The 18,791-nt window shown below is 53.6% G+C and overlaps 3 protein-coding genes across 3 annotated transcripts; all 3 read right to left on the bottom strand.

Moving 5' to 3' along the window:
- Positions 1–112: 112 nt before the first annotated feature.
- On the bottom strand, positions 113–2,281 carry FAM219B (family with sequence similarity 219 member B). Its single transcript, XM_062501442.1, has 5 exons — positions 2,085–2,281; positions 1,767–1,851; positions 1,349–1,426; positions 1,029–1,077; positions 113–876 (listed from the first exon to the last, which is right to left on the bottom strand). Exons 1-5 carry the CDS (start codon positions 2,116–2,118, stop codon positions 718–720), a joined length of 405 nt encoding a protein of 134 aa, XP_062357426.1. The 5' UTR covers positions 2,119–2,281; the 3' UTR covers positions 113–717.
- A 2,315-nt stretch (positions 2,282–4,596) lies between these two features.
- Positions 4,597–9,482, bottom strand: LOC134049129 (cytochrome c oxidase subunit 5A, mitochondrial). Its single transcript, XM_062501339.1, has 5 exons — positions 9,317–9,482; positions 6,461–6,577; positions 5,768–5,889; positions 5,271–5,393; positions 4,597–4,753 (listed from the first exon to the last, which is right to left on the bottom strand). Exons 1-4 carry the CDS (start codon positions 9,399–9,401, stop codon positions 5,280–5,282), a joined length of 438 nt encoding a protein of 145 aa, XP_062357323.1. The 5' UTR covers positions 9,402–9,482; the 3' UTR covers positions 4,597–4,753; positions 5,271–5,279.
- Positions 9,483–11,969: 2,487 nt separating this feature from the next.
- On the bottom strand, positions 11,970–12,593 carry RPP25 (ribonuclease P and MRP subunit p25). Its single transcript, XM_062501588.1, has one exon. The coding sequence runs from the start codon at positions 12,591–12,593 to the stop codon at positions 11,970–11,972; it is 624 nt and encodes a 207-aa protein (XP_062357572.1).
- Between the last annotated feature and the right edge of the window lie 6,198 nt (positions 12,594–18,791).

Genomic DNA, 18,791 nt, shown 5'->3' with positions numbered 1-18,791 from the left:
CACTGGCTGTGACACCTCCCTCCCATTGCTCCTCAGGCACAGGAAAGGAGTAGAATGCGATGAGAGGAAACAGGAGTCCCTCTCACAGCAGCAGCACCCCTTCTGTGTAATGAGATCCAGTTTATTGAGTGCTCCCTTTTACAAGTAAACTACAAAACCAAACAAACACACCTCCCACCCAAACAGTTTGTGTCTCTTGACATGAAATATTTAAATAAGGTTTCTGTATAAGAAGCTGATTGTCCTCTATGTCATAGAGCAGGACCATGGTTTAAGGCAGCATTTATGGTTTGCAGCAGGGAGGTTCTCCAGCCCCCCAAAGCCAAGCCCTGTGTGTGGAGCTGGGATGGGGGCCCTGGGCTGTACCTCACCTGCATCAAAGCAGCGTTGAGGAGAATGGGAATAAGCCATTAGCTCTAACCCCAGAAACTCCCAAATCCTTCCCTTTATACCCCTGTGAAGGTGCCAGGCTCTGCCTGTCCTCCATTCCTACCCCAGCCAAGTGCTAGGTCCCATCCAGGCCACCAAAATGTCACTGTGCCACCTCCCCCCGATATTGCTTAGTGTTAGGAGAAGTCTTTTGGGGTCGGTTGGTCTCTGCTGACGATGAGCAGCATCGTTCAGTCCTTGTGTCACCATCCTGGTGTGGGACCCGGACACGCACCAGCATCCCAGGGGATAAAAAAAAGTGCTGGATTTTGACCTGTTCTTGTGCAGCTACTGGATCACGCAGGAGAGATTTTCTCCAAAACAACAGGGGCAAGAAGAGGAGGCAGCAGGTTTCGGGGGGATGAGATCCAGGTCTTCATCATCGGGGACCTCGTCGAGGTGGTACCCATCCTGCAGCAGCTGCCGGCTCAGGTCCTGGGTCACCTGCTGCAGGGGACAAAGCAGGGCTCTGCAGGATGGACACACATCCACGCTCTGTGGGGTGATGCTTCCAGCCCCCATCCAGAGCCTCGAGGGGTCAGAGCAATGAGGGAGCCCGTGGGGACCCCACAGTGCCAGAGTCAAAACCCTGCACTTGCCTCAGCGGAGGAGTATCCTGAGGAACACCTGGATCCTGGTTCCCCGTCACTAAGGGGAAAAAGAAACAAAGCTGGCCAGGAAACGGGGTCTTTAGGATGCAGATGAGGGGAATTTTGGGGGGAAAATAAGATGGCAGTGCAATCCCAAGGGATATCTGAAATCTGGCACAACAGGAGTGTTTCGCTGCTCTGAGGTGCATAGTGCCATCAGGGATGTTCTGCAAGTGACAAGGAAAATCAACCACCCCCCAAAAAGCCATCTGGGAGCACCCCTGCCCTCAAAACTGTGGGATATTTATCCCAAATCCTGGGATATTCACCTGTCTGAGTCAAGGGAGACCAGGTTTTCATCAGCTGTCTGGCTGAGTGCAGTGTAGCCCTTGTTGAACTTCACAGACCTGCCAGAAAATAGAGCAGTGAGACCAGCACAGATGTTTTACGTAGAAACACATCCATGGAGCTTACAGGCTGAGGAGCCAGGGCAGGAATCCCTCTCCTTCCCACCCAGGCACTGTCCAGGGCCACCACCAGCTAAACCCCAGGATATCCAAATAAACCCATACCACCAAATCATTCCCAAAATAAAGAGAAAAGTGGTCTATTTTATTATACTGGATGCTCCTGGCCGAACAGAGCCAGCAGAATAAGGTCCCAAACTTATTTTTAATCCTCTGAGTTTCCCAGTCTCCCCAAAACCAGCGAAAACTACATTTTGAAAAGAGGAAGAGGGGATCAGACCTTTTAGGAGTTGGTTTCGGGGCAGTGGGTGCCCCCAGCAGCCCCTGCCTTCGCAGCGCTGCCTTTGCCAGCTCCCGCTGCCTCTCTGAAAGCCAAGCACAGGGATGGAGAGGAAAATTCCTAAGTGCTCCCAAAGGGTTTCTTCTTTTGGGGAATGGGTCAGGAGGGTGTTACAGTACTTTCCAAAGGCATCTCTGTGGGGTTTTTAACGGACTTTTATCCCACCGAGGAATAAAAGGGATTTTGATAACTCCAGCTCTAGGAGAGAGGTGGAAACGGTGCCTGAAATCCCAGCAGAGTCCACCAAGCATCACTTACTCAGCTTGGCCTGAATGGAGGGAGGTTTGCTCATGATGTAGGGACCCCTTTTCTCCACTGCATCTGTCCCTTTGTTCAGCCTCTTCTTTTCAGCCCAAATCAGCTAAAAAAGGGGTGGAAGAAGCATTTAGCATCTCTCAATGGGGATGAAGTAAAGCAGAGTCACCTCTGAGCATCTGGAGTTCCTGGGAGCTCTAGGTCAGCAGGGAAATCTGTCTGAACAGCTCCTCCTCCCCAACCCAGGAGGAGGGAGAGGAAAAGGAATAAGCAGATGTGTTAGCAGACAAAAGGATTATTTGGGAATGGTGATGCTAACTAAAAGCACAGGTAGTCACCCTCCATTCTTGTGCAAGCCTGACTGCAGCAATACTTGGGAAAAGGTGGTGGAGGAGATTTACTGAGAGGTTAACCAAACACAAAAGTAAGGATTGAATATTTTAACTTTGGGGTTTGAGCCTTTCAAGTTTCTCCTTTTATCCAATTATTGTCAAGGAGAACCAACACTCCTAAAGAAGGGAAAGGGGGAGGAAAAAACCTCCACAAACACAAGAAATAATGAAGAAAACAGAGGGAAAATCAGAGACAGTTGGCACAGGAGGGACGTGGAATTAAAGGAACAAGGCAGAGGACTTGGGGTGGTGATTGGAGAGCACAGGCAGGATTAGCCTGAGTGTCTTAAACTGGAATTAGCAGGACAGAGTTTAATCACGAGAATAACCAGGCAGGCAGTGGCCCCCCAGATCCCTCTGGATGTGCCATACCCCTTGCTAGCCAGCTGATACACCTGTGTGTGTGCATATTTATATATTATTTATATTTACTTATACACTGTATACAGTACTGTGCCACCATGTCTGCAACTCGGAAAGATGAACTCTCACACTGTATTGCTCCTATACTGCCCCATAACCAGCCCCACAACCCCCGGGCACACGCCCCATACTGCCCCATGGATACATCCCAGCCCCATAACCCCTGGGCACACACCCCATACTGCCCCATAAGCACACCCCAGCCCCTCAACCCCCATGCACACACCCCATACTGCCCCATAAGCACACCCCAGCCCCTCAACCCCCAGGCACACACCCCATACTGCCCCATGGATACATCCCAGCCCCATAACCCCTGGGCACACACCCCATACTGCCCCATAAGCACAGCCCAGCCCCACAACCCCCATGCACACACCCCATACTGTCCCATAAGCACACCCCAGCCCCTCAACCCCCATGCACACACCCCATACTGCCCCATAAGCACAGCCCAGCCCCACAACCCCTGGGCACACACCCCATACTGCCCCATAAGCACACCCCAGCCCCTCAACCCCCATGCACACACCCCATACTGCCCCATGGATACATCCCAGCCCCATAACCCCTGGGCACACACCCCATACTGCCCCATAAGCACACCCCAGCCCCTCAACCCCCATGCACACGCCCCATACCCCAGCCCCATAAGCCCCCTGCACACATCCCATACTGCCCCATGGATACACCCCAGCCCCACAACCCCCGTGCACACACCCCATACCCCCCATGCAGATATCCCATACGGCCCCATACCCCACACAGCCCCACACACCCCTCACCCCCGTACATCGCACGTACCCCCGGGCCTCGCCGGCCGCCGGCTCCGCTCGCAGCAGGTCCAGGTCCAGGGCCAGGGCCAGGGCCAGGTCCAGGGCCAGGACCGGGACCAGGACCGGCTCCGCCGCCGCCCGTCGCCATGGCCTCCCTGGCCCCGCCCCCTGACCCGCCCGCCAATGGCAGCGCAGGGCTGCCGGGACTCAGCCAATGGGAGGCGGGGGAAGGGCGCGCCCCTCTCGTGCGCATGCGGGGTGGGACCGGACCGTGGCATTGGCACGGCACGGCACGGCACGACCACTGAAAGTGCCAGCGGGACAGGGTGGGACCGGACAATTGGACCAAACAGCAGGACGGGATGGGACAGGATGGGACAGGATGGGACTAAGGGATGTCCTGGGGATCCTGCCCCGCTCAGCTCTTACCCTGTGCCCGCTGCTCAGAAACAAATCCCTGCTTTCCCAGAAAATTCCCCTCTTCCAGGAGGAAAATAACAGGATTAAGATATTTACCTTCTCATCCCACCCACTTTTGTTGGGTTTTTTTCTTTCCCAAACCGTTGCCTGAGTGGAAATAAGGGACAATATCTGTCCCAGAACAGATCCCCTTCCCAGGGAGGATATGACCCTTGGAAAAAGAGTAGCCTCCCACCCATATCTGAGGCTTTGGACATCATTCCAGGGAAATGCCTCCTCCCAGGCTGCCTTCTCCTCCTCCCAAAGCTGTGAATACAGGAACCATGTTCTCCAAACAGCTCCTTCTCTTCCCCCTCCCAGAGCCAGGTACTTGGGAAGGCTCTGGACACAGGCTTTTCAAAGTAAGTAACAATTCACAAGCTCCTAAGAGCACATTTATGGTTTGTTCCTTCGTTTTCCTGACAAAAGCAACAGGAAATAACCACATGAGGCACTGGAACCACATCAGTCAAACCAGTTTTTCCTTTATTAGGCCCAGCTCCACACCACTTCCATTGTGACTCAATAAAGGAAGAAGTTAATTCAGGTCAGATTTAAAGTTTGTCTCTCCAGGCGACTGCGTACAATCAGGTAGCATCAGTAAAACGCTTGAGTAATGCACCTGGAATAGAAAAGTACAGGGGTAAAATAAAAACAAAACCACAAAAAAAACCCCAAAAAAAAACATTAAAGAAGCAGCGTAGAATCTCAACAAAGTTTCCATGAGATCCCAAACAAATTATTTCCATCCCTTTTACACCTTCAAAGCCTTGTTTAAACACCCTCAGCTCAAAAATGCAGGTAACTGCATTCCCAGCACAGCTGATTCAGCACTCCTGGCACCAAGACACTGTATCCCAGGGCAAGGAGGAGGAAAAGGACTTAAAACATCCAGAATCAAGGACTATTTGCAGCAGTATGACACACTGTATCTCTATTCTAAGAATATTTTTAAAAAGAATATGCCACTGGTCATCTCCTGGGAAACGGAATTAAGAGGTTTCATTTCCATGAGGATTCTTATTCAGGGTTTTATTTTAGTCTGTGATTACATAGGTGTGGCCTATGCTGTCTTTGCCAGGGGATTTGGGGTACAGAAGTCCCATGCCAGGAGTCTGGGAAGCAAAATCAAACCTCACCAACAAGGTTTATGCTTTGTCCAGGCCCAGTTCCTCTGGAGTGGAGATTCCAAGTTCGCTCAAAGTTGGTCTAAGCTCCTGGATAACGTAAGGATAGATTTCCTTGTGGGGTCCTGCCTTGTCCTGAAAAAAAAAAAAAAATCCCAAAAAACAAAGAATGGAGTTACTCCAACACACACATTTCCAAGGCCTCCCACCTCACCCCTCGCTTGTGGCAAAGCAGAGTTCCCAGCCTCTAGGGCTGAAATAAAAGTCCTGGCTTCTCAGAACTCCCTGGTGAGGCTGGATTCAGATTTCAAGGAGCTGTTTTTAAGTGTTTTCCAAGAGAGCTCTCTGAGTTACTTCTCTCAGTCCCTCAAGAAGCCAGGAAGTTTCGTGCTCATCACTGATTCTGGCAGCAAGAAAGCGTGGCTTCCCTTCACAGCAGAAAAAAGTCAGAGGAAAACCCCCCACTGCTGCCAGGCTCTAGCAATGGGAACAGAGCAATTTCCACTCACCTTTACAACTTCTAGGATACGGACAGCGCTGGCAAAGTCATTTAACCGTCTGCAGGCCCTCAGAGCCGCGTCGATGATTTTGGGCTCCGGGACCAGGTCGTAACCCACCAGTGTGTTTATGCCTGTGGAGACAAAGAAACACCAAGGGCAGCTTGGAACCAGCTTGTCATGCTCTCAAAAGGAACCCCTTGCTGTCTGCTCCCTTCCTCTCCAACAGAAAAAAAAACCAGCACTTCGTCAGCCAGGTGCTGCTGGAATGATCCCTCTGGCTGCAATTATGTGCTTATGCAATCACATTTTTAAGGCCTAGTTGGGGAAATTTAATAAAACGTGGTTTAATAGAACTGGAGACAGCCAGATAAAAAGTCTGCAGGGAGTTACGGCCAAGCCATTAGCCAAAGTCCAAAGGAAAATGAGCACAGTAGAGCTCAAACACATCTTCAGAGCAAACATGACTCTCCCACCCACCCAGATGTTAAAATCATGGAATGGTTTGGGTTGGAAGGGACCTCAAAGATCATCTAGTCCACCATTCTGTCATGGGCAGGGACACCTTCCACTAGACCAGGTTACTCCAACTGGCCTTGGACACTTCCAGGGATGGGGAGTCCACAAAACGCCAACTAAAGTTGTTATTTCTGATCACAAAACTTCTATTTACTCCAGGTTATTCTTCCCTGTTCTTCAACATACCTTTCCTGAGCTCCCAGGCATCGATATCTGGCTTGTTGAAATATGTCACCCAGCGAGCATCGAATTCTTCATCTGATTCTTGTGACCCGTGAGAGTAGCAGCGGGCAGGAAGCACAGCTGAACCCAGAAAAAAGAACAAACTTGGAGCAAAAGGGAGATGGTATTATTTTAGTCCTGACCAAGGGACCAGAAGCCATAAAATATGGAACTCCCTTGTTACAGTCACTCTGCATCAGTTCTGGATGAGCCCTGGGTGGAAGTAACTTATTAACTATCATGGTTTATGCTGTGGCAAAGTGTCTACTTCTTTCCATATAAGTGTTTCCACAGCATTGGTCAGAGCAGGGGAAAGACACACGAGGATAACAGCTCTTAAAAGGTTTTCTGGCATTCCTTTTTCTGTAAAATACAGGAATTCTCCCTCTTCCCACAGTGAGAGTGAGAAGCTTTGACATGCACGTCCTTCACCAACAAAATTCCATGCAGTTCCTACAGAGGCTCTCAAAAACAAAGGGATGGGAGATATTCCATCCAACAGAAGGGCTGGAGGAGGAAAAAAAAAGATCACTCTGTGTCTATCCAAGAGAAAACTCCTGGATGTAAAGGCTGCAATTGCATTAACATCTGGTAACTAATCACAAAAGTAGACTGTATGCTAATGCACAAATTAATCTGATATGATCATTAATTTGTTTCTTCACTCAGCGCTATCACGAATTGCTGTTCTTTTGGATGAGCTTGTCTTTTTTTACTCCACAAAGGTTGGAACAGTTTTCCAAAGGAACTAAACTAAAGGACCACAAATCTGGTGCTTCCTTTCCCCACTGCTAATCTCAATCCACTAATATTTGCAAAGAGGTCACACACCAGATACGACCTTGGAGCTCAAAGCTCTGCTTCACAGAAGTCAAATTTAGCTCCTGAGTTTTTCTTTCTTAACCCAGCATGAACCACTCACAATTATCAACTTCAGGGTTTTATTTAAAAGAAAAAAACAAAAACAAAACCAGAACCAGGCTGTATTTTTGTTGATATACTTCTCATTAATGACAGCCCAGTTAGCAGGCAATTTTCTTTTTTAAATCAAATTTAACCTGGTCCAACATTTCAGCTGCAATACTGGGTTTATGCAATGCAAGCATGAAAATATCTTTTATTTTAGCTATGGAAAAAGTAAACAACAGGCCAAGACAGAATTAAAATGCTCTTTTGGCTTCTGTAGGGAAATTCCCCCTCCTTTCCCCAGCTCCAAAGAAAACCTTCTTGACCCTGCTTTCTGCAACAGATCACCTGCACAGCTGAGCTCAGAGCAAGAGCAGGGTTCTTAATGCTTCCAGGATACTGCTGAAAACCCTTCACGTTTCAGCTGGTTGAAGGAGAATCCTTATTTTTCCTAAGCATCAACAACAACAAAAAAATCCTACTGAGAAACAGCAAATCTCAGTTGGAGAAAAGCCTAAATTGAAGAGCTTAAATTCCATCTTTAAGTCAAAATCTAAAGTCTTTCCTCACCAAAACCATTCCCTGGATCCAGGAGGCAAATACAAACCATAAGAATTTAAACTCTGGATTTCCAGGGCGTGTTTCTCAATTGCTGCTATGTTTCTTTTCCACATTAACACTGATATGTGTACCTGAAGATTGGACTCTGAGCGTCCCTCGGCCCCGAGTTTCAGCGGGGTCCATCAAGGTCACTGTCACGCACATGACGTGTGTGCGACAGCCAAACCACGCCAACCTATCCAGGCAGAGATTCCCAACTCAAGGAAGAACCTAAGGGCAAGTACCTCTACTTTAAAGTGAACTCAACAGGCATTAAGAGCCTGGGAAGCCTAAAATCACCTAACATGACACAAACACGTGTTAAAGCTACTCCATGAGGGCTGGAACTGGTCACTTTTGTCCGGTAATGAGCACAGAAGAAAAACATTAATTTACTGGAAATCTGAGAACGAGGAGCCCAGGGATTAGGCAGGGAAGGTTTTGCAGCAACAGAACCCCCCTACAAAGGGGTGGCAGGAGCTTTAAGTGGGGCGCTCCTAACACAAGACCTTGGATAAAAGAACACAGATCCTGCTGGAAACAAGGCCCACAAGCAGCCGGCATTCAGCAGCTCAAGGGAACAGCGAGCAAAGACTTTTAGTGGATTTAAAATAAAAAAAGACCAAGGGTGTTGAGCAGCATCTAAGAAATCCTGTGTTTATTGTTTAAAAGGACAACAGCGCCAGGCTCCCTAAGGCAGCCGTTTAACTCACACGTACCGCAGCAGAGGCACACACAAGTCTCCGAGCATTACTGTTGTTAGTGTCTGTTAATTAGGTATTAATTGCGATGCAGAAGTTAATTAGCTATTCATTGCGATGCGCAGGCTGTGTATTCTCTGCAGTCTCCTTCTTCCAGCCCTGCTAACCTGGCCACCATCATACCACGCTGCCTGGGGCTGGTCTTCCTCCTCTTCCTATTAACTGGGGCGTTAATAAGGCGGTAATACAATAAATAAAACTAATCGGGGTGTTTATTAGGAGAGTACGGGGTGGCGCGGAGCTGGAGCGGCCCCGGGGGTGGCCAGCACCCCGGTGCTGCGGAGGTGACCCGCGCCCTCCATCAATGTCACCTTGGCGGGGGGGACAGGGAAAGCGCCGCCGCTCCCCGCGGCAGCCCCCGGGAGGCTCCCGGTGCCCCCTGAGGCGGTGCCGGAGGGGGACTGCCGGTGGCGGCGGCCGGAGCGGCCCGCGCTAGGCCGCGGGGTCACCGCAAGGACACGCCGGGCCTGGCCGCCGCCTCACGCCCCGCCGGGCCGGGAGCCCGGGCGCGAACCGCGGCGGGAAGAATGGGGATGAGTACGGCCGCTCTCACCTGCTGGGCCGGCGGGCCGGCGGACGGCGGCGTGGAGGCCGGAGACGGCGCAGCGGCGGAGGAGAGAGGCGCTGGCGGCCAGCATGGCGGCGGGCTGTGAAGGAGGAGACAGCACCGGGGGCGCGCCGCTGACTCCCGCACCGCACCGGGAGATGAGGGACGGAGGTGAGGGCCGGGGGGGGGGGCGGCCCGCAGAGGCTGGTCCGGCGGGGACGGAGCGGGAGGGCGGGAAACCACGGGGACGGGACGGGGGCGCGGCGGGACGGGACGGGGGCGCGGCGGGGCGGGACCGCCGCCATCTTGGGGCGGGGCCGGCCGCCATTTTGTGGGTGAGGGGGGAGGCTGCCGGCTGTCTTGGCTCACCGAGCAGCTTGTCGGGAGCGTTCGGGCTGGTTTTTGAGGGGTTTGGGGTCGGTTTGGAGGGGTTTGGACTCGCTTTGGAGGAGTTCGAGCTGCTGCTGTCCCCATTTGGCCTAGCCCGCGCGGCCTCCCCGTCAATGGACAGCCGCCCCACTCGGTCCCTGTGAGGGGAATGGGTTCAGACCGGCTCAGCTGTCGCGCCCGCCAGCTGCCTAGTTCTCTGTAAGTGTCCCTATCCCCACACCGTGGGCTCCTTCCCTCAGCCACAATCGCACCGAGCCGGGCACGAAATCGCGCCAGAACTCGTCCCTGGGGCTGTGCCTCAGCAGTGCCGCACAAAAACATCGTGATTATTCCACTCGCCATGTCCCGGGTATCATCATCATGGTTTAAATATTTTTGTTACAGTCATTTTTTATTATTTTGTGATACAGGAAGCCTTCAGTCCACAGCCAGCAAAGCAAGCAGGGAAAAATCCCCGGTGCTGCTTCTGTGATTGGAAGCTGCCTGCCTATGAAATCAGTTTAAAAGATCTTGCAGATCAACAAAAATAAGAGAAATAAGTGATTTTTATTCTTTTTTATTCCTTGCTCAGAGAAATGTGAGTTGGTGGCAGTGGAAGTAAAGGGCTATTAGTGTTCAATTGGGTGGCTCCCACAGTCGTCAGGGTCTGATCAGATGTTTACAGAGGGATTTATTAATTGCAGGTGTATTAAATAATGTTATTCGTGATTTTTAATGTATGTAGTGTAAGTGCCTGTACCTGGTGCTCCTGTGTGGGGTGGAGGGTTGATCCTGAATGGGGTCTGCACTGGAGAAAGGAACTGGGAAGAGCTGGATGGAACAGAGCCCAAAGCTTTCCCAGCCCCAAAGCTTTCCCAGCCCCAAACCCACAGGGAAAAAAAAGTATCATTAACATAAAAAAACAGTTGGAAGTTAATGTTCAAGTGAAAGGAATCAATCTGCAGCAGGGCAGATAAGCATGAGCCTCTGGCCCAAGGAGCAGCTGCCTGCTGAGGAAGATAATAAGGTCACTGCTTCACAAAACAGACCCTGCCTCCTCCTCTCCTTTCATCCGTCTCCCAGCCAAGCAAGCCCTTGACAAAGAGGGAGCGCTGACTGTCCCTGTAGAGCGGGAGTGAGGCAGGGAGATAAGGCAGCTGCAGCCAGAGAATCCCTCACACGTGGATTTTGGGAAGGGTTTGCTCCTTAATACCGATTAATTCATCCTGAGGTGCCACTGGGCGGAGGGAGCCAGGGGGATCAAGGCTTGGCATCACATCCCCCAAATCTCCCGTGTCCCCATTGGAACTGGGGCTTTGCCAGGTGCTTCTGTGCCGGCACAAGAGACCCCAGTCCTGTTTCTTCCAAGGGACAGAGTTTGGCTGGGACCTCCTTGTCCTGAGCTGGTAGCAGCCTTCGCTGTGCTGATGTGTGCCACGGCCAGCAGCCAAGATGATCCCCCTCATTTTCCCATAGGTATATCTCAACTGTTTCTAAAGAACTTTTATTTTCCATTCATTTCCCTTTACCCCCTGGAAGTAGCAGGGATTTTGCTCTGTAGCACTCTGGGGTCAAAGCACGACCTCAAAACCTCCTCGTCCTGTGCTGGGCACTGCGTCCAGTCACAATAACCCCCTGCCCAACACTTCCATTGCCTCCAGCTCCCACGGTTTCTCCCGACTCCAGATCAGAGTATCTGAGGTGGGTTGTTTTATTTCCTTGTGCTGTCCCACAGGCAGGCAGCACAGTGCAGTGCTTAGTTCTGTAGGTGCAGGGAAGGGAGCAACCCCCCATGCTTGTTTGGGTGTTTTTTTGGGATGAATCACAGCCCCACAGGATGCTGAGCCCAGCATTAATAACTCTGACAGCTCCTCGGCAGCGGGTTTGATAGTGAAGGTTTTATTCCAACAAGCTTGGGGCAAACTCATCTCTCCTGATGGATGAGGCGTTGCGGTGGGGAGTGGTGGTGGTGGTCCGGGCACCCCTCAGCTGCTCTGGCTCCGTGGGAGTCGCTGCAGGATGTGGCTGGTGGCCACCGTGTTCATGGGTGGCTGAATTAGAGGTCACCAGCTCCCCCCCCGCCCCCATCCTCACCTGCTTCAATCCATAACCGAGAGATGGTGGATTTAACCATTTAACCCTCACGGCATATCTGGGGACCCCCATCCACAGGGGTCAAGGAGCAGCAAGTGGGGACAAGTCAGGGGGGAGCCTGCAGCCCACCAGTGATCCTGGAATGAGTGGATATTCGTGCCTAGATACCTGGCTGGTGGGGTGGGAGGCATTGGGGTCAGTGGTCCAGCTGACCAGCGGTGGTCCCCGAGCCCCTGGGGCTGTCAGACACCTGTACCTGCAGCTTCTTGGGCAGCAGCTCCTCACAGGGAGGCGGCAGCAGTCGCTTCAGCCCCTTGGTGGAAGATCCCGAGGTGTCTTCTCCCGCCTCGTGCCGGTACTCCGGGGGCTGATATCCCGTCTGGTTGGGATCCAGGGGGTCCCGGGAGAGCAGGATGCAGATGGAGGGGACGTTCTTGTGGACAGTCAGGTTCTGCGCGGGGCTGTCGGGCGGCGGGTCCTGGTTCTCCCAGACCTCCAGCACGGTTTTGTAGCGTACCTTGGTGACCTGGTGGAGCCCTCCCAGCTTGCGCTTCATGATCTCCACGCAGGTGATGGTCTTGGTGACCGCCCTGCCGCAGCCGCTGAACACGATCTGCCGCCTGCCCTTCAGCTCCATCTGGGCCATGGCAAAGTTCATCAGGTTCCTGATCTTGCTGCCCTCCTTCACTTTCATCTCCACCACGTCCGGGGGCAGGTCTGGGAAGGGCAATGGCATCTCCTCCTCCGAGGTCCTCACCTTTCGGAAGTTCTCCATCCTGGACCGGGCAACGGGCTTGGCTCTCCCTCCTTCGGCAGCCATCCTTCACCTCTCCCCGGTGGATCCACACAGGCTCCTAGCCCAGCCCACGACCATAGCAGGGCTGACCTCGCTGCTGTCCAGCCCAGCCCTGCGTCCTGCAACCTCTTCCCCTCGGCTCTCCGGGGGCTGGCAGTGCCAGAGGCTGTCTCCTGTGGGAGACAGGGCTGCAGGATCCCCTGGGTGCTCCCAGTTGCTCCCAGCAGGGATAACAGCTGGCTCCAGCTCTCGGTGATGCTTGGGCTCCTCCGCTCCCACTGCAGCACTCGCTTCTGCTGCTCTTTGCTTCATTCTGGACTTCAGCAGCCCCCAGAGCTGTTCTGTGTAATTAGCAGATCCTCCCCCTCTCCCTCCCCTTCCTCCCCTCCTCCTCCCCTGCTCAGCCGCCCATCCCAGCACCCAGCTCCTGCCTTCATCCGTGCCAAGCAAAGGGAAGAGCAGGGAACCCAGGTCTGTCCCGGAACAGAGAAGGGAAGGAGGGGAGGGTGGAAGACCGAGGGAGAAGCTCACTCTTGCCTTCATAATGTTCCCAAAGTCCTGCCCCCTTAAAGAGAACCTGGTCCCTTCTCTCGGCGTTCTCTCCTCTCAAGGACACCCACTGCTAACTGCAAATGTCACCCTGCCTGCCCTGCAGCATTCCCAGCAGGATGCGGAATCCCAGCCACACTGTGTCCAGGGATGGCACAAAGAGGCAGCAGGTACTTCGGGAAGTACTGTGGAGTCTGAGCTCGACCCTTATTAGCCATGAGAGAAGCTGCTGGAACCCGCAGCCAGGACAAAGCCTGGCAGATGGCACGGCAGGCGAGCGTGCATCGAGTGTGCCAGGGCTCTGCTCCCCCAGCACCCTGTATCCTCAGCCCCGGCTCTGCCAGCAGGAAAACCTCTCTATTCCCAAAGCTCTGAGGAGCAGATGCAATGGCAGAGCTGGTTTTCACGGGCAATTTCCCCCACTGCTCCTCTTCCTTCCCCATCCCTCCCTCTCCCCACTGCTCCCCCAGTCCCTGTCCCTCATTCATCTCCACATGCCCTATGTGGAGCTGCCCACTGTGGGCTCACCATCACATGTACTGTCAACAGATCCTAGCAAATCCCTGTTGCAGTCCAGGAGATGTCCCCTTGTGCCCCCAATCCCTTCCCAGAGCAGAGGCGATGTCCCTGCCCCAGGCTGGCCCTCTGCCCACCCCTGTCACCTGCCTGTCCCCTGTGGCCCCGCTGGCCGGGGGATCACTGCACAGTGGAAAGATATGTGAGTATTGACTTGCAGTCAAATCTTATTGGCCTCTGGAGGCCCCTGGATTGGTTTCACTCCTAGCAGGGCTTGAAAAAAATACATGAATAAATAAATAAATAAATTGATCGATCCCATGTCCATGGAGGTGAAGGCAGGATGTGGCTGTCACCTCCTACACCACATCCCTGTGGTCCCCAAAGCAGCTTTCTGTGGGTACCACTGCCTAAATGGGGTGTGGATATGGGACACCCCCTGATCCTACCACTGGATTGGTGGGTCTGTGGGCAGTGGGATGGGATTCTCCATCCACAAGCAGTGTGCTGGAAAACCCCTGGAGATTCACAGCATTGTTTCCCAATCCATATAACCCTCTCTGAGGCTCCTTGGGCACAGAGAGGGAAACTGAGGCAGAGCAGGCAATGCTCCCAGGCTCACCCCCAGCACCAGATCTAGGCTTTGAGCATTCCCAAGTCCGTTCTGGTGCTCTGCAGTAGCGAGCAAACCTATTCCCTGTGCTCCCACCATGGATTCCTCACAGCTGCAAGACAAAACAATGACATTTCTCCATCCTTCCATTCAACAACACTTCATAGAATCCTTGCAGAAGGCATTTGGCTCCTTCCTTGGGCAGGCAGGGATGGATTAAACCTTTCAGGGAAATTCCTGCCTTCAAAATGTGCTGAACCCGTGGGGAAATAATCGGGAAGGATTTTAATGACTGTGAAATCCCTCGGGGTCCTTATCCAGGTAGCCTGGTGGGTTACATGAATACGGAGGGCTGACAGCTCCAGGGCTCTGGGCAAGCCACATGAATCCCTGATGCTGGCTGAACCATCCAGCCTTTCTTTCCTGGCCCAAAACCAGCTCCTGCCTCCCGTGGCCCATTTTCCATGGCATTGTGGTGCTTCCCCACCATTGGATGATGGAAGCAGCAGCAGCAGTTTCTCCCCTCCATCTCTAATTGCTGCTTAATGAACTCTGCTTATCGCAGCCTCCGAAATGGAGGCGGGAGAGGTGCAATCACAGAAAGGCTTCCAGAGGGTGCGTTCCCCCCACGGCCAAGGCTGTGCTGCTGGGAGCAGTGGGGGCATTAATGACAGGGGCTTATTTTCCCTCTGCAGTGCTTAAAATGTAAATGAAATTCATTATTAGCAACTCCGTTGCTAATTACCATCTGAAGCTATTCATTAGCCTGTCAGCTTATTTGTTGGAGGACAACAGAGTGGATGGGTTACTCCAAGCCAAGGAATAGCTGAAATGAGCTCAGCAGGGTGGAAGAGGAAGAGCAGGGATGGGGGGACAAAGGCACAGACAGCTCCAGCCACGGGGGGATCAGGGAAACAAAAGCTGGAAAAGAAGATGGGGAGTCCATTGAAGTGGAGAAGAAACAAATGGAAAAGGCAGGAGTGATGAAAAAATAAGAGTAAAGGAATTACACAGTGAGTGTTGTCCGTCTGTCCCTCTTGAGCAACCACTCTAGTTACAGTGGGATCCAGGGAGTGGTTTCTTCTTCCCTTTTCCCATTACAGTTTGTCTCTGAGCATTCCAGTGCCATCCTGACCCCATGGCAGAGGAGCTCCAAATCCCAAATCTTGCCTGGTCCCAACCCCACAGGAGTGTGACCTTGGAAGACCTATTTAGGAGAGCAGCCAAGAAGAGAGCTGGTGGTGGCAAGAATGGAGAAGGCTACTGGACACAGCACAGAGCCCAGCTAAACCTGGAAAAGTGGGGGAAAAAACCCAGAAACATATTCCTAACAGAGATCAGGGCAGCTGGAGAGGAGCAGTAACCTGAGCCCCTGTCCTCCACCTGCCCTCTCCATATTTTCTTTCACCCAAGGTGGCCCTGCTCGGGAAGGGGACGGAAAGTGGGAGCATCCGATACAAGGAAAGCGTTGGTGCCATCGTCCATCTCTGCGTCACATCGGCCCAGCTCAGGTCTCAGCCTCTCATCACGTTGCACTCGACAGTGGGCTGATGCCAGGGCTGATTGTAACCCTGGCAAAAGGGGTACAAAGGGACCCCCAGAATGCCACAGCTGCAGGGATCCCCTGCCCTCATCCCAGCCAGGGTCCTGGAGCTGCTGCTTCCCAGGAGCAGCCCCCCAAGGACCCAGCAGGGTGCAGGCGCTGTGTCAAGATGCCAGAGGAACCCTCGGAGCATCCTAGGGTGGCACCAGCTCTCTGCTGAGTTCTTATCCCTACCGTAAGCAGAAAATTACAGAGCTCAAGATAATCCTCATTTTGAATAGCCCAACAGTAAAAGAAAAGAGAAAAATCCCTTTTGTAAGACAAATCCCTATGCAGAGCTCCAGCACGATGAGCAGAGGGATGTTGGAAGGACCCTGAGGGCATTAATAAACCTGAATGTTCCTCACAAATCCCATCTGGGTCCCCAACCCACTCCCTGCCCATGGCCCAGGAACTCTTTTTAAGCTCAACCCAGGGGTCTCAGTCCTAGTCTCATCTATGTCAGGACTCATCTCTGGGTCAGCTGCAGCTGGTCTGGACTCCAACCTACAGACTGTCCCTAAACTGGACCTGTGGATTTATTTCCTTGTCTTTAAACCTGTTTTCTTGCTGGGAATTTGCTGCTTGATCCAGCCTTTGGAGCTGCCTGTCCTCCCTGCCCTGTTTAGGAAGTGTGGGATGGGCAGGGAGGCTCTTCCCTCTGTTATCCCTTGTCTCTCCGGGCATTCCCTGTGAAGGAGGGGAGCACACATCCATTTGATCCCTGAATATCCCTGACTGGAAAACCCGCAGGCAGACAGGAATGTGGTAGTGCTGAGGGCAAGGATTGGCTCTGTAGATGACCATTCCCAAAGCCTCAGTGGGATGGGAAGATGCTGAGACAGCAGAGATGCAGGTGGGGAGGAAATTTAGGTGAGAGAAAGCTGGAGAGATGAGAAATAAGGGACAAGAAATCACCCCTAAATCCCCAGTGTGCTCAGTGCCCACAGGCAGAGCCAGAGCAGCTCTCCAAGGCACTGAGCATCCCCAGTGCCTGGCAGGAGTGGAAATCCATGACCCCATTCCCCCCTCCCTTTCCTTCCCTGCTGCTGGGCAGAGCATGGAGCTGGATGTGCAGGGGTCCCTGCTCTCTGTGGGGAACAGCTCAGGGTCCAAGATCCAGAGAGGGGTCAGAGTGGACAGCTGGGCCCCCTGCTATGGGGTCATCTGTGGCATGCTGGTTTTCCTGCTTCCCTCTATTTTACCATCTGTGAAGCAGGCATTTTCCCTGTTTCTGCCAGGTTTCCTTCTTTTTGTTGCCACAGCAATGAAGTTCCCCTGCTGAAGGGGTTTGGCCACCAGGGCTCACTGGTGTAAAGAGATTTTGCTGCTTCCTTGCCCAGCTGTTCTCATCTTCCCGTGGTGGGATGCTGTCCTTGCTGCTCTTCCATGACCCTCGAGGCTGGACACCAGGAAGGGAAGATGATTTAGTTGTCAAATGAAGTAATTTTCACAACACCTCACTGATATTCTCACAAGCACTACAGCAGAAGGCCCAAATGACGTGCACGGAACTCTATGTGATGACACTGAGAACAATGGACACAGACTATGGAGCTCTTAGGTTAATTTGGAATTTATATCCCTTTTAGGAGCTTTTGAACCCTGTCCCGTCAGTGAATCAGTCCAGCCCCTTCCCCTGCCCTCTACATCCCAACTTTGGCATTGTTGGCAAAAGCAATCAACATAACCTCTGCCCTTCATGCAAGCCATTAATAAATTACTGCTCCCAGAATGAAGCACATCAGGGTGTGGATATGGAGTACCCCAAATTTGTCCCTGCTGGTGGGACTTGCTGGTTTCCCAATGCCTCCTGGATACAGGGAGCCTGAGTACCCTGCTAGGGGTTGTCCCCAAGAGCTTCTGCCCTACCGAGGCTGGTCTTCTACTCACACAATGCTTGCCATGCCCTGGGTAGGGGGTCACTGCAGCCCTGCCTCACAGAACCTCCAGCCCTATAGAGCCCCCAAGCCCCATGGAGACTCCAGCTGCATAGAGCACCCCCCGGCCCCATAGAGCACTCTCAGCCCATAGAGCCCCCAGCCCCATAGAGCCCCACATCCAAGGCCCCGCCCCTTTCACTTGACCCCGCCCCTTTCGCATGGCACCTCCCCTCCATCCGGCGGCATCAGGACCCTGGACAGCGCCGGGCACTCTCGCGAGATCCCGGCGCTGCCCGTAGCTCGGGCGGCGGCGGCGCCGCAGTCTCGCGAGAGCGCGGTCGCTGCGGCAGGAGCAGCACCGGGCGGGCGGGCGGCCGCCGCCACCCGCCGGGGACCGGAGGGGACGGGACGGGTCACGCCACGTGGTGAGTCCCGGGAGTGTGGAGAGGGAAGACGCCGCGGGGTGACAGCGCTGGATGCTCCCCTCGACGGGTCTGTCCGCCCTTTGCAGCGATCTCCCGCTCTGCACCCCGCTTGCGGGGGGGGGCGATGCGCGGCGTGGGGAGAGCCGCGGTGACCCTGCACACGCGTGGGTGCAGCGGGGACCGAGCGGGGCTCGGGCCGTCCTTCTCCCCGATCCAAGCCACTCTGAGGTGGGGATGCGTGGGGCACGCAGCCCTTCACGCGTGGAAACGTACGGGGAGCGATCCGCGGCGAGGCCGAGCCCTGCCTGCCCTCCCCAAACCCACCCCACGCACCACAGGGGTTTCTTCTTACTGCCATCACCCATATGATCCCCCCTCCTTTTTCCACCATATTCCTAATTTTGCAACAAAACCCCACCCGAATGTATCGCTGTCCCGGTGCTTTCGCCCCATGGTGGCGCAGGTGTGAGGTCGGGGGGCACCCGGCCGTGTGTCCCCGTGTCCCCGCTCCCGACACACGTGGGTAGGGGCGGCCGGGCGGACGTCACCTCGCCCGAGGAGCTCGTATTTATAGCACCGGCGGGATGGAAGCATCCGGGGCTGCCGGCGGATGTCGGGAGATAGCGAGTCCTGGGGGAAGATCCCCTAGAAAGA

The sequence above is a fragment of the Cinclus cinclus genome, chromosome 13 (assembly GCF_963662255.1).
Source record: "Cinclus cinclus chromosome 13, bCinCin1.1, whole genome shotgun sequence".
In the NCBI taxonomy this organism is placed as follows: domain Eukaryota; kingdom Metazoa; phylum Chordata; class Aves; order Passeriformes; family Cinclidae; genus Cinclus; species Cinclus cinclus.
This window is presented reverse-complemented; position numbering and strand designations above follow the sequence as displayed.

Bases quoted from the DNA above. Each gene is read 5' to 3' on its own strand.
- FAM219B (XM_062501442.1), bottom strand. From the start codon at position 2,118: ATGAGCAAACCTCCCTCCATTCAGGCCAAGCTGA. The intron at 1,427-1,766 runs GTCTGATCCCCT...ATTTTCTGGCAG, and splicing joins CCGAAACCAACTCCTAAAAG to GTCTGTGAAGTTCAACAAGG. The intron at 1,078-1,348 runs GTGAATATCCCA...TTTTCCCCTTAG, and splicing joins GTCTCCCTTGACTCAGACAG to TGACGGGGAACCAGGATCCA.
- RPP25 (XM_062501588.1), bottom strand. From the start codon at position 12,593: ATGGCTGCCGAAGGAGGGAGAGCCAAGCCCGTTGCCCGGTCCAGGATG.
- LOC134049129 (XM_062501339.1), bottom strand. From the start codon at position 9,401: ATGCTGGCCGCCAGCGCCTCTCTCCTCCGCCGCTGCGCCGTCTCCGGC. The intron at 6,578-9,316 runs GTGAGAGCGGCC...TTCTGGGTTCAG, and splicing joins CCGGCCCGCCGGCCCAGCAG to CTGTGCTTCCTGCCCGCTGC. The intron at 5,394-5,767 runs GTGAGTGGAAAT...TTTTTTTTTCAG, and splicing joins GTATCCTAGAAGTTGTAAAG to GACAAGGCAGGACCCCACAA.